Source organism: Vipera berus (genome assembly GCF_964194415.1).
Source record: "Vipera berus genome assembly, chromosome: 6".
NCBI classification, from domain to species: Eukaryota; Metazoa; Chordata; class Lepidosauria; order Squamata; family Viperidae; genus Vipera; species Vipera berus.
Window position 1 is genome coordinate 78,375,633 of NC_138208.1, and position 13,276 is coordinate 78,388,908.

At 40.2% G+C, this 13,276-nt stretch overlaps 1 protein-coding gene across 1 annotated transcript in view; it reads right to left on the minus strand.

The window, feature by feature from the left end:
* The window catches only part of MICAL3 (microtubule associated monooxygenase, calponin and LIM domain containing 3), a 203,546-nt gene that overhangs the window by 117,762 nt on the left and 72,508 nt on the right, over nt 1–13,276 (minus strand). Inside the window, exons 2-8 of the mRNA XM_081331790.1 lie at nt 12,263–12,642; nt 6,873–7,080; nt 5,086–5,202; nt 4,377–4,478; nt 3,575–3,730; nt 2,136–2,236; nt 666–923 (exon numbers count right to left, since the gene is read on the minus strand). Coding sequence (XP_081187916.1) covers nt 666–923; nt 2,136–2,236; nt 3,575–3,730; nt 4,377–4,478; nt 5,086–5,202; nt 6,873–7,080; nt 12,263–12,526 — 1,206 coding nt within the window. The 5' untranslated portion in view covers nt 12,527–12,642. The remainder of the gene's footprint in view (nt 1–665; nt 924–2,135; nt 2,237–3,574; nt 3,731–4,376; nt 4,479–5,085; nt 5,203–6,872; nt 7,081–12,262; nt 12,643–13,276) is intronic.

The window sequence follows — 13,276 nt, forward strand, 5'->3', positions numbered from 1 at the left end:
TTAATGGTGGTTTAAAGTTACAATGGCCATGTAAAAATTACTTCAAAACTTGTACCTGGACTTATAACTGTTGTATCACCCCCGTGGCACAAAAAAAAAACAGCTTAGTGTGTTCATTGGGGGACCTGGATTCACTTAACAGCCACATGATTCATTTAACAATTATAACAATTGACATAAAATTAGGTTTGATCATGTCATGACATGACTTACAACCACACCAACTCACAACTGAAATTCGGACCCAATTTGTGGTCCTAAGTCAAGGACTATCTGTATTTCTTGGGCAAAAAAGATTTTAGAGAAGCAGAATGACTAAGTTAGACATACAGAAAAACAGTTAAAATGATAATTCAGTTCATAAGTGGGTAGCTAGGCTGCTGGAATCTATCTCCGCATTCACTTATTTTCCTTAAAAACATTATTTTCATTATTTTCTGCAATTTTTAAAATCCTAGACTGGAAAACTTGAATAAAACTCAACTTTGCTTCAGGAAACGATCTACACATTTCTCCTCAGGAAAAAAGCTTATGATGGTACTTTGAAATGGTACCTGTTTACCATTTTAGTAGTAAAGTGAGAATAAATATTAAAAAGAAAATAAAAAAGAAAATAGAACAAGAAAAAAAAGAAACAGTTCAAGTAAGACATTTGGAGAACAAACCTCCAACAAACTGTCCCCAACCAATGCCACAAGCAACTGGTGGCCATTCAATTCTCGAACCATGGCTGCGTTCTCTGAGGCATACATGCACGTGAAGTCAAACATCGCAACGTCGGGCTGTCCATAGTGGTTGATGGCAAAGTCCAGCGATGGCAGCTGCTGATTAGTTGAGAAGTCAGCAGCTTCTCTGGCATAGCTGAGCAGAGCCTCCTGGTCCACATTTTCTCGTGACAGTAACAGTTCTGTATCTGCATAATCCTGCCAGGCAAAATAAAAATGAACTATGAGCTATGCACTGAAGATACAGTACAGGAGCTACGTACTAAATTACAGATAGTTGACTGATAACCATTCATTTAGTGATCATTGGAAGTTACAACGGCACCCAAAAAAAAGTGACTTATGACTGGTTTTTCACACTTATGACTGTTGCAACATCCCTATTGTCAGGTGATCAAAATTCAGATGCTTGGCAACTGGCATGTATTTGTGACAGTTGCACTGTCCTGGAGTCATGTGATCATTATTTGTAACCTTCCCAGCTGGTCTCCAAGAAGCCAGATTGTCTTCACAACTGCATGATTCATTTAACAACAGCAGTGATTCGCTTAACAACTGTGGCAAAAAAGGTTGTAAAATGGGATACTACCCACTTAACAACTGTTGCTTAGCAATGGAATTTTTGGGCTCAATTGTGGTCGTATGTCGAGGGCTACCTGTACTTTTGCCAAGTCTGCCCAATGTTCCTTATAGGAGCAGAAATTACAAAGGAGATCATGCAAAATCTGACTGGATAGATCCAATTATTTGCAGCACAATATACTGACATTTGAGGTGGATCTGGTGTTTCTTTGCAATGGACTGCCTTCAGCATTCACATTTTTCATTATGGGCCAGAACAGTCAGTTTGACTTACACAGCAGTTCATATTCATACAAAAATATGAAATGCATCAATTGCTGGGGAACATGAGTGGAAGTAGACGCATCTTCCTTTATCTGCTTCTCAATTGTTCCCTGTTGTGATCTTTTTGTGACACACCACAAATCTGTATGTCTCTCCAGAGAAAGAAAAAATGGGTGCAATTCATTGTTTGAAGCTTATGCAGGAGAAAAACCCTCCATACTTTGAACAAGCTGGCAAATGACATTTAATACAATAGTATTAAAATTCTATTATTTTGAATAAATTAGAAGGAAATAATTACCAAGGACAATTGATTTCACATCGGCTGTCTTAAAACAAAAAGATATTGTCCAAATAACCCTTCCTGCGACATTGGGCTGTCCACAGTGGTTGCTGCAAGGTAAATTTCCTTCAGCAAAACAGAAAGATGGATAATTGTCCATTACAATCTGTTCTGAAGGATTATAGGGCAATGAAAACTAATATTATGATCCCCTAACCTTTTTAAGCAGGTCAATGGCCTCCTCATCAAGATATAACTGAGGTTGCAATGAGAACACTTACATGTAATATGACCCCTTTGTCCAGCAAGCTTTGTTTTTTGGCAGTCATGACAAAATAGTGGGTATCATCTTTGTAGTAGACAATGTTCTCTAGATCAATGCCTAAAATGGAAACAAGAAAGATCAAGGGTCAAAGAATAGGACCATAAATGCTTGAGCCCAAATCAGCAAAATGAGCTAAACATTGCCACCAATAGTAGTTGTGCAGATCAATTTAGCACGTTTTTCCACTCAGCTTCAAAAGATCACTTAGAACATAACTCACAAGGTCAGGTTCTCTATAAAATTCCTTCCACTCCAATATTGGATGATTCATTTAATACTGATTCTTGGCTGTCTTTCAAAAGAACGGCTTCTGAAAGCACAAATTAGGAAGCACTTTCTTTTAAATGGTCAAAGCAGAATCATCTTCTTCCGGGCATGTCCAATTGCTTTGGACGTTGAGCCCAGTAAACTGTTTTGCTTGCTGGGAAAATGACTTTGTGTACAGAGACAAATGACAACAGCTCCCAAAGCAACTGCATGAGCCAGGGGAAAAATATGGTTCCTTTAATGGTTTTTTAAAAAAAATGTTTCCTGTGTATTTCAAATAAGGCCTATCACAGCACTGGCAAAGTTCTAATGATTTCAGAAGCTTTAAGAAACCACATATGGGTAGTTCTTAACAAACATTCGAAGTTACACTTCGGGCTTGCATTTACGACCAATTGTAGTGCCTTGTAATAACACAACCATAATTTGTGACATTTGATGCTGGTTTCTGGCAAAGTAATGCCTGTTCAAGAAACAACTACAGGGTCTCACTCTCTGACCATAGTAAAAATGGTCATAAAATTAAATCAGATCACATAATCCATTTAATGACTGCGACGACATACAACCAAAATTCCAGGCTCAATTGTGGTTATTGGTGGAGCAGTGGGCTAATGCCTCCTTAAGTAACACCAGCTGCCTGCAATTAGTGCAGGTTCGCATCCCACCAGCCTCAAGGTTGACTCAGCCTTCCATCATTCCGAGGTAGGTAAAATGAGGACCCAGATTGTTGGGGGCAATAAGCTGACTTTGTAATAATGCCGCTTGGGGGGGGAACCCCTAATAAGCAGGCATATACATAAAATGAAGGCTATTGCTAAGCACATTTGATTTGTGCTTAGATTGTAAGCCGCCCTGAGTCTTTGGAGAAGGGCGGGATATAAATGGGATTAAAATAAATAAATAAAAAATAAATGAAGACTATCTGTTCTAGTTGCAGAAGTTCTGGTTGCCATGAATACACAAAGAAAACATTCTGTAGAAACTGCAAAACAAGCCCCTTCTTTTAGTTCATTAGTTACATGCAAACTGTAAAACTCACACCATTCATAGGCTAGGAGCATCTCTGGAACAAAGACATAATGAGATAACATTGCTTATTTCCAGCTATCAATCATTTCTACAAACCAGTTGCTTCTCGAAGATCCTGGAAAAACTTCTGGTTGAAAATGAAAGCCACACCGCTGATCTCTTCAACCTTGGCTTCAGCTGTGGTATTCCGGTTGATAAAGTTTGCCGTGATAGCAATTGCCAGCTTCCCACGGAATTCTTTTCGCCGAAACCCTACAGAACAAATACACCATGACAAAACAGGCCTCAAATTTCAAATCAACTGCCTGAGGGGAAAAAAAAGACTCTAGTTCTACATCTATAGTAATCTACCATGGATTAAATTTTCTCCCCTCCAAATGAAACTACACTATCATGTCCATATACAAAGTAATGTGTAAAGAGCTATGGAATTATTATTATTTTTTTTGGAAACACGATAAACAAATGAAACATTACAGAAAAAATACAATCCAAACAATTCCACACTTAGTTAAATCATCACTTTGTCTGGCCTTTCTCAACTCTGCCTTATAATAATTCTGGAAGATCTTAGCTGAAAATTCTTTTCCCAGTTCCATTATCTAGGACATAAAACTGGAAAATAACTTAATAAGGAATCTCTTGTATGCAAATAACATGCTTCAACATACAATCTATGTATCTACTATAATCTATTCTCACTGAAATGTCTCCCTGGATAAATAAAGGGCCACAAGAAAAACAGCATAATGCAGTAATAAGCAGAGGCTACAAAAGTCTTGCCTCTGTGGTAGACTTCTTTTCCTATCATTCTCAGCCACCATGGCTAACCTGGCAATAGTTGGGTTGCAGGCATGCCCTACACATCAGCATAAACATAAACATCAGCCACAGTTACCTTCCAAAGTATTTCGCCTTCCATCCCCTCCAATTATCACATCAAACTCATATTCTGACACAGGATGTGTTTTGGGATAGACCTGTGCACGCCAACCTATCCCTGTGGATAAATTATATATTAACAAAGCATGTACAAAAATGGATACAGACATGTAAATGGCTTGAACAATCAAGCAATATTTAACTAGGCCTTTCAGCATCAGCGTGGGAAGTTATCCATCTCATTATATTTGTAAACTCGAATGGTCACATACAGCCACTCCCCAAGATGGCCTGATTATACAAGAGTAGAGGTAAAGAAATCCCCATGGATCTTACTCTGCTAGCCATTGCTGACTACAGGGGGCAGCGCTCATCTCTGCTTCAAGGGCCTTTGAGCCAGCACTGTCTAAAGACATTTCCGCGACCATGTGGCCAGTGGGATGTTACGGAGCAATGTTTCCTTCCCACTGAAGGGGTATCTACTAATTTACATGCATTTGCATGCTTTCAAACTGCTAGATTGGCAGGAGCTAGGATGAGGACGGGAGGTCACCCCGTTGTGCGATGCTCCAGTCTCAAACCTGGGCTGTCTGCTTTCCAGCTGAAAAGCCCAGTGTCTGAACCGCTGAGCCATCACGCTGCATTATATAAGAGTAATTCCTTAGATATTGTATAAAGAGCAAGACTTCCACCCAGAGTCTGCTATAAATGCCAACCCTACTTACTCTCATTCTCCTGGTCCTCTGGAGGACAGAAAAGACCTTGAAATTCCACATTGACATGGATCTCAACACCGAGGATTAAGGAGACCTTCAAGAGTATCAGCTGAAGCTGACGAATACCTGAGAAATAGAAGCATAAATAATAAAGATGAGACATTCTTCACAATTGATGCAACACTCCAACATCTGAAAGATTGCTTGGAGAATTTGTCACTTAAAATGTAATCTAGTCAACAATAAGATTAAAAGCACCTGAAAATGCTGTCTACAGAAGAACTTTCCAAAGCAAGTTCCAAATGCAACTGGCCATAAATCGGACAAAAAAAAAAACACTATTCCAAGTTCTGCTCCATTTACTCAAGATGGTCAGGAGAAAATTATTATGTGGATTTCCTTCTTGAACAACTAAGCTGACTATGGCACCTTTAGGGTTCTCTTTCAGGTAGTAACAGCTCCCAAAATAAGAGATTATTCCATGGAGAGTTGATTAAATTTTATTAAATTTGTCATATACAGATGACAGCTACATTTCAGTCTAAAAGCATCACACTGGATCTGTTATTAACCAGGGTTTGTTGTGAATGTAATCTGCATGTGAAATCAGAATCCACATCCCTAAAAGTGAGGGATGGCTCTTTGACACATACATGGACTAATATGGAGTCAGAGTACCCATAACTTCCAAATGCTGGCTATAAAAAGGTTTGAATACTAATTTCTATTGTTCCCAGCAGATTTCGATGAACACTTGGGATCTCCAAGAAGTCCAAGAAATTGAAGCCAAGATCCTTCAGGAAACCTGATATTTCTGGTATACGGGTAAAACATAGAATTTGTGCTAGGTTTTTTGACTTCTGTTTTCTGTGCTGTTCTAATCCTCATTTTCTTTATATCTGTAAACATCCTGGACATGGGTGTTTAATTTCAACTCTCATTTATGCTGCAGGCTATGTTGATGAAGATATAACTTTTTTCAAAAAGAAACTTATGATCTACAATATTTGTGACAGACACCACCACCTGCTGGTCTGTTCAGAATACTGCATTATCTTCTGGAATATTATTTCTTAATGAATTTGTAAGGTGCCGCATTACCATGAACTGGGGTTTTCTGAATCTATTTTCTCCGATACTGAATGTTATCATTTTAATACTTTCAAGAAAAAAAACCCCAATTTTTCATTTTACTTTATAAGAGCTTGATTTTCTTTGTTTTCTGTGAGATCGACTGAGGTAAAGGGGAATCTTCTAATCACCACATCTCTATGACATATAACCAGGTAGAAATTATTTCATCTTTTGTATTGTTATCTTTTAAGCACCAGAAAGGCAACATAGGGTACAAGATCCTGCTCCACTCTCTCCCACTGGACTTATAGTATAGATGCCAGGTGATAAGCTTTCTGAATAATAGTAGGTAGCAACAGGAAACACACAGCTGCTATCCCAATGCAAAGCAGGGGGCTAGAGAATGAGAACCCAATTGAGTTTTGGGATAGGAGGCCTGAAACCTCCCTTGTGGATCTCAGCATCACTCCTGGAATAAAAGCATACTTCTGATTTTTTAAAGATTTTATTAAAGCTGGTGGTATATGTATAAAAAATAAACTTCCAAATTTTAAATTACTCATGCTTTCTCCTCAACTATGCCTTATGCTTAGACTTTCACACTAGCACCTCTTTCTTGTCTACCTCGTCCATGAAACCTGACACAATCCATTTGTCCTCAACCTTTACTATGGTGACATCATATATACTATCCACTCCTTCCACCTGCAAGTGGTCCTTACTGATATGGTCGATGGCTCCTGCACAAAATTTGCCATAGAACTTTTTGGCGCCAAGGCCTCTCAAATCATGAATGGTGAATGGCCACAGATGCAGAACATTGTTGCGGGAGAAGGCATCACGCTTTTCTATCACCACCACCTTTGCTCCTAAAAAGGAGAGATCAATGGCTGTCCGAAGGCCACAGGGTCCAGCCCCAATAATGAGACACTAGGAGAGAAGGAAAGAACAGGCATTATTATGCACACATGAACAGACTTTCTATGAATCAAAAAACTAGGGAGGTATTGAAGCAGATAAAGGTAAAGGTTCCCCCGCACATGCGTGCTAGTCGTTTCCAACTCTAGGGGCCGGTGCTCATCTCCGTTTAAAAGCTGAAGAGCCAGCGCTTGTCCGAGGACGTTTCCGTGGTCATGTGGCCGGCATGACTAGACACCAAAGGCGCACGGAACGCTGTTCCCTTCCCACCGTAGTGGTCCCTATTTTTCTACTTGCATTTTTACGTGCTTTCGAACTGCTAGGTTGGCAGAAGCTGGGACGAGTAGCAGGCGCTCACTCTGCTACGCGGCACTCGGGATTCGACCCGCCAAACTGCCGACCATCTGATCGACAAGCTCAGCGTCCTAACTCACTGAGCCACTGCATCCCATTGAAGCAGACAGTGAAGACTATTTGTATCCTAAATATCCTAAATAAGCTTCCCAGAGTTACTGCTGCAAAACAGTGTCATAGCTTCAGTCTGAACACTTACAATAACAACAAAGCTAGTCCTTTTCAAAGCTCCACTTACCTGCATCAAGAAACTGCAGGATTTCAGACCACAAGTTCCACTACAACATAGTTTTGTTAACTTAGAAAAGTTAATGCTACCTGCATGCATATGCTGCTTTGCAAAAATAATGCAGTTCTACAACATGTAGGGACACGGTGGCTCAGTGGGTTAGGACGCTGAGCCTGTCGATCAGAAGGTTGCCAGTTTGGCGGGTCGAATCCTGAGGATGCTGAGCTTGTCGATCAGAAGGTCGGCAGTTTGGCAGGTCGAATCCCGAACCTAGCAGTTCAAAAGCACGTAAAAATGCAAGTAGAAAAATAGGGACCACTACGGTGGGAAGGTAACAGCGTTCCATGTGCCTTTGGCGTGTAGTCATGCCGGCCACATGACCACGGAGATGTCCTCGGACAAGTGCTGGCTCTTCGGCTTTGAAACGGAGATGAGCACTGGCCCCTAGAGTTGGAAACAACTTGCACGCATTTGGGGGGGAACCTTTACCTTTACAACATGTAAGCCATTTGGCACAGAAACAGATGGGATTCCAAATAAGCAGTTAGTAGACTTCCACTTCAGACATCAGAGCATTTTGGGAGAAGTAAAGCTCAGTGGCAGAAGCCTAAAAATTCTTACAAGTTGCAGATGTTCAGGAAGATTATTGCCTGAGTTGTACTTATATTTTCCTTTACAATAATCCTGCAGCTTCAAGTGAGACCCTCTACAAAATTTCAAGCAAGTTCCAACACACCACAATTAAAACCAAACCAGGCCATGGATGGCCGAATTAAAACAGCAGGAAACTGGTAGCTTGTGGGCTAAATGAAGTACCCACCTGTGGGTACCATCTCAAAATTCAGCAAGACTACCAAATTAGCTTGCTTCTCAAAGGAATCCCTTCCCCCTCCCCTTCTAACTAAGTTAAAACATTTTAGCTCTGCTCTTTCCAGGGAGAACATCTGGTTAGCCACCTGCAGCTGTCCAGAAGCTCCAATTACGCCCTCCAAGAGGTCAAACGGGCATACAGCTGTGCAACTTGATGGAGCAAAACATATAACTTCAGAGGTCACATAGCTCTGGAATGACTCCCCTTTATCCAGATCAGTCCCTGAAAATTTGCAGGGGGGGGACAAATTATGGAGAAAGGTTCCAAGTCCCATCTTAGTTGCACTAGTTTTTATTTGCAGAGGAGTTTTAAGATGAGATAAGAAGATAACCTTTACTGTCATTTTTTTTTTACTGTGAGCACAACGGCACACATCAAAAATGAAATTTAGTTGCCCGCTCTCAAAGTGAAACACATACATGACACACACCTAAACATACTATATATTATACAACATATGTATAGCCCCACACCCCTACATATACATAAAAAATAAATATTAAATACTGTCCATCTTTAATCAAGTATTAAGGGCAACCCACATCTACAGCCAGAAGTACAGATAGTCCTTGACTTACAACCATTTAGTGACCATTTGAAGTTACAACGGCACTGAAAAAAGTAACTTATATTTCCTTTTCACATTTACAACCGTTGCAGCAGCCCCAAGTTCACACAATCCAAATTCAGACGCCAGGCAACCGACTCATTTTTATGACGGTTGCCGTGTCCCAGGATCACCTTTTGTGACCTTCCGGCAAGAAAAATCAATAGGGAAGCCAGATTCAGTTAACAATTATGTTACTAACTTGACAACTTCAGTGATTCACTTAACAAACTATGGCAAGAAAGGTCGCAAAATGGGGCAAAATTCATTTAACAGAAGTCTTGCTTAGCAACAGAAATTTGGGGTTCAACTGTGATCTTAAGTCGAGGACTACTTATAACAACTACACACACACACACACACACACACACACACACACACACATATTAGAACCCTGTTTCTGCTGCATATGCAGACCACATTACAGATTTGAACCTCAAACCCTCCCTGTCTTATTCTCTTTTGGTATTACTAGAATGAAACAAAATTGATGGGAGATATTTATCCAAAACAACAAAGACATCTGACATTATCACAGCAAATATCCATATAAGCAAATGTCTATATGGAGATTGATTCTCAAACATCCAGGTCACAGTTGTCCCAAAGGTGCTTTTTTCAAGAGGCAACTGGACTTTGTTTTTCTTTCAAGACATTTCACTTCTCATGCAAGAGAACTGACGAAGTTTCTTGAGTGAGAAAGTGAAACGTCTACAAAGAAAAACAAAAAAGTTCAGTTGCCTCTTGAAAAAGTACCTTTGGGACATATAAGCAAATGCGGTGGGACCAACCATGGCTCAGCGTTACGAAGGAAATACTGCATTTACTCAAAAAAGGATGGTCCTAAATTTGAGATGATCCCATAGAAGGGAGATTAGACAAAGAAATCAGAATGAATTAAAAGCAAGCAGAAAATTCCTGTGTTTTGCCTAGTTTTTACATCTTGGCATCAACTTGGGTTACTGGTTTTAATCTGAGACCAGACCTGGGGATTTTCCCATCCACCCCTCAAATGTGTGCAAATATACCTAGAGAACTCATGTTCTTTAAACAAACAAACAAGGACCACCTGGGACATAAAAGAAGAAGAAAAATGTACAATTGCAATTAATGGTCTATAAATCAAGACACCACCTTTACAAAATAAACTGATCTCCATCTTCACACACCATTCCTTCTTGCATACCCAAAATATTTTCAGAAACATACGACACAGACACAAACACCCTTCCCTCCATCATTTAGCACAGGGGTCTCCAAAATTGGCAACTTTAAGACTTGTGGACTTCAACGCCCAGAATTCCCCAGGCAGCTGGCTGAGGAATTTTGGGAGATGAAGTCCATAAAAGACCCCCTAATTTAGGCAAAACAGTTTAAAAAAGGGGAGAAGTAAGTCAAAAGGGTGTAGTGCCCCAGGACCAGAGGAAGAAAGTAACTGAATGCAATGGAGGTTGGATTAGAACAGGGGTCTTCAAACTCAGCCCTTTTATGACTCATGGACTTCAACTCCCAGAATTCCTCAGCCAGGCACACTGGCTGAGGAATTCTGGGAGTTGAAGTCCATGAGTCATAAAAGGGCCGAGTTTGAAGACCTCTGGATTAGAAGACCTCTATGGTCTCTTTCAACTTTATGATTCTATTAAAAAAATGCCACGGGAGAGAAACAATATAGGAAAAAAATCTGGAAACCACAGGAAAATACCCCCTCCAGTTAATTTTCAGCCTAATCTTCAAAGGCACGGTGCTTCATAGCAGTCGTGTTTACAGTCCCTTTTATCTCCTGCCTGTTCCTTTGTTTTCAAACAGCTCTTCTTATCATTAGAATGTAAGAGAACTGCTTCATTTCTCTTTCTATTTTTTTTGGGGGGGGGAAGAAAACATCTGTCTTCCACTTGGGGGATCATGACCCTTGATTCATTTCATTTAGGGAGACATATTTGGATATGCCTCATTAAGCTACCAGGCAGCCAGAATAGAAACCATAAGGCTAAAAGTTGGATATTGACAAACGATGCGCAGATGGTCCCCAAAGCACACAGTGAACTGTACACAGCTTAGGAACCTGTCGTAACTGCACATAAGGAATAGAAGCAGACACAGCTGCTGACCATTTCTCTCCTCATGGCTGGTACAAGGCAGGCCACATGCTCAAGTGAATCATTGCTTAAATATGACTTTGTTTGACAGAACCCAGAAAAGTTGCTAATTTGCTGACAGAAGTGGGAGTCTAGATCAAGAAAGTCAGGCATTGAAGTTTAACCGACGCTTTCAGAGACTAACGTCACTTTATACCATTTTATATAAAACTGGTGACTTGTTTATTCAAGAGAGCCTTCTTAAGATCAAAATCCAAATAGAATTTTTTTAAAAAATAAAATAAACACTTTCTTGTCTAATGTATTGCTAAGTGGCCTAATATCTTCTCCCGAATGTTTTTTCTTCTTCTGAAAACGTAAACAGATTTTTCCCTGTTTGACTGGAATGAAGTAAGAGAGGAATTGGTGATGAACTTAAAAAGAAAAAAGCAATTTGCAGGACATTAAATGGGGGACTGACTTGTTCACTGCTCTAAACCAGTTCTTCTCAATCTTAGCAACTTAAAAGATGGTTGGACCTCAACACCCAGACTTCCCCAATTGGTATGCTAGCTGAGAAATTCTGGGAGTTGAAGACCAACCATTTTAAAGTTGCTTGAGCTGAGGAATGCTGCTCTAAGCAAACACTGGCTTTGGGGGAGCCAACCATCATTTTAAGTGGCATAATAGATGCAATGGGAACAAACCAGCATTTGTAATAGTTATTTCATCTATTCATGTACATTACTCAAGCAAAACCATGAGTAACTGCCAATGAAGGCAGTCATGTATCAGGCTGTTAACTGAACACAAACCCAGATGAGCAAACAGCACAAACAAGCAAGCATAAGCCATCAGGGTCTTTCCTTTTTAAGGAGGGAATCTGAACATTACAAAGAACATAGTTCAGCTCAATTTAGCAAAACATGGACGGATGCTTTGGGAAAATAAAGTTTGTTGCTTTATGTTCATCCACACATAATTAACTACATATAGCGTACAGAAGCCATTCTTGTAAGTAGGAGTCAAAGAAACGTAAGCCATTTTTCCATGCTCACCTTTGTGTTGGTGCACACTTTCCCCTTCCTATAGTCTTTGTGGCAGCCCCTCTTATCCAACTTGGCCCAAAGAGCTTTTGCTTTCCAATAACTGAGCTTGGATTTGAGCTTGTGGTAGAAAGTACGATAATCCCTGGGCTTCAGCTCCAAATAATCACAGAGCTCTTGAAAGGCTTTTAGAGTTCCTTTGCAAGTGGAAGCCTGGACAAATCGGTCAAAGAGGACGTGGGCCTGGTTCATCTTTCCATTAATCCCCTCCTCCATGCTTCCAGTTCAGCCAGGGGACCCCCGGACAGCTGATACGTTCCAGTCTACCTGTCTTCTGGTCCAGTATTTTGCTCATCAATAATTGCTTCTTTTACTCCATAAACATAATTAATCTAGACAAAGGAAAAGAAAAAAGATTACTAGATAGGCAAAGATGAATTTATATCTACATTCACATCTTGTTATTGGCATAAAAAACCCACTCAATTTATATCTGCTAAACAGAGGGAAGGGCACAGAAAGGTCCATTCTGAATAATAAAACCACATGTGCTGCCTTCTATCACATCCTTAATTTCATCAAGCAGATATTTCATGTTTTTAGCAAAATACATGTTATGAATTCTGTTTTTAAGGAAGACTTTTAAAAAAATGCTTCGTGAGCTCTATTGATCTCTACATCATTCGTCCATCATTAGTAAATCCACAATGCATTACTGTATCTAGGAGTTTTCTCTCTGTAGAAGAGTTAAGCCTGCCTACCTCTTCCTCCAAAATGAAAGCAATCATGGAAAGCCGCACAACTATCAACAAAAAGTGTACTTCCAAAACATACCGTATGTACTTGAGTATAAGCCGAATTTTTCAGCCCACTTTTCGGGCTGAAAAAATCCACTTCGGCTTATACTCCAGTGAACAAAAAAAAAGAACTGTCCCTTCGTTCGGAACAGGCTGCTGAGAGAAGGGAGCGGCAGAGCCTTGCAGAGCTGGCGGCAGTCCAGCGTTGTTTCTCCCCCTCGTGCGTGCG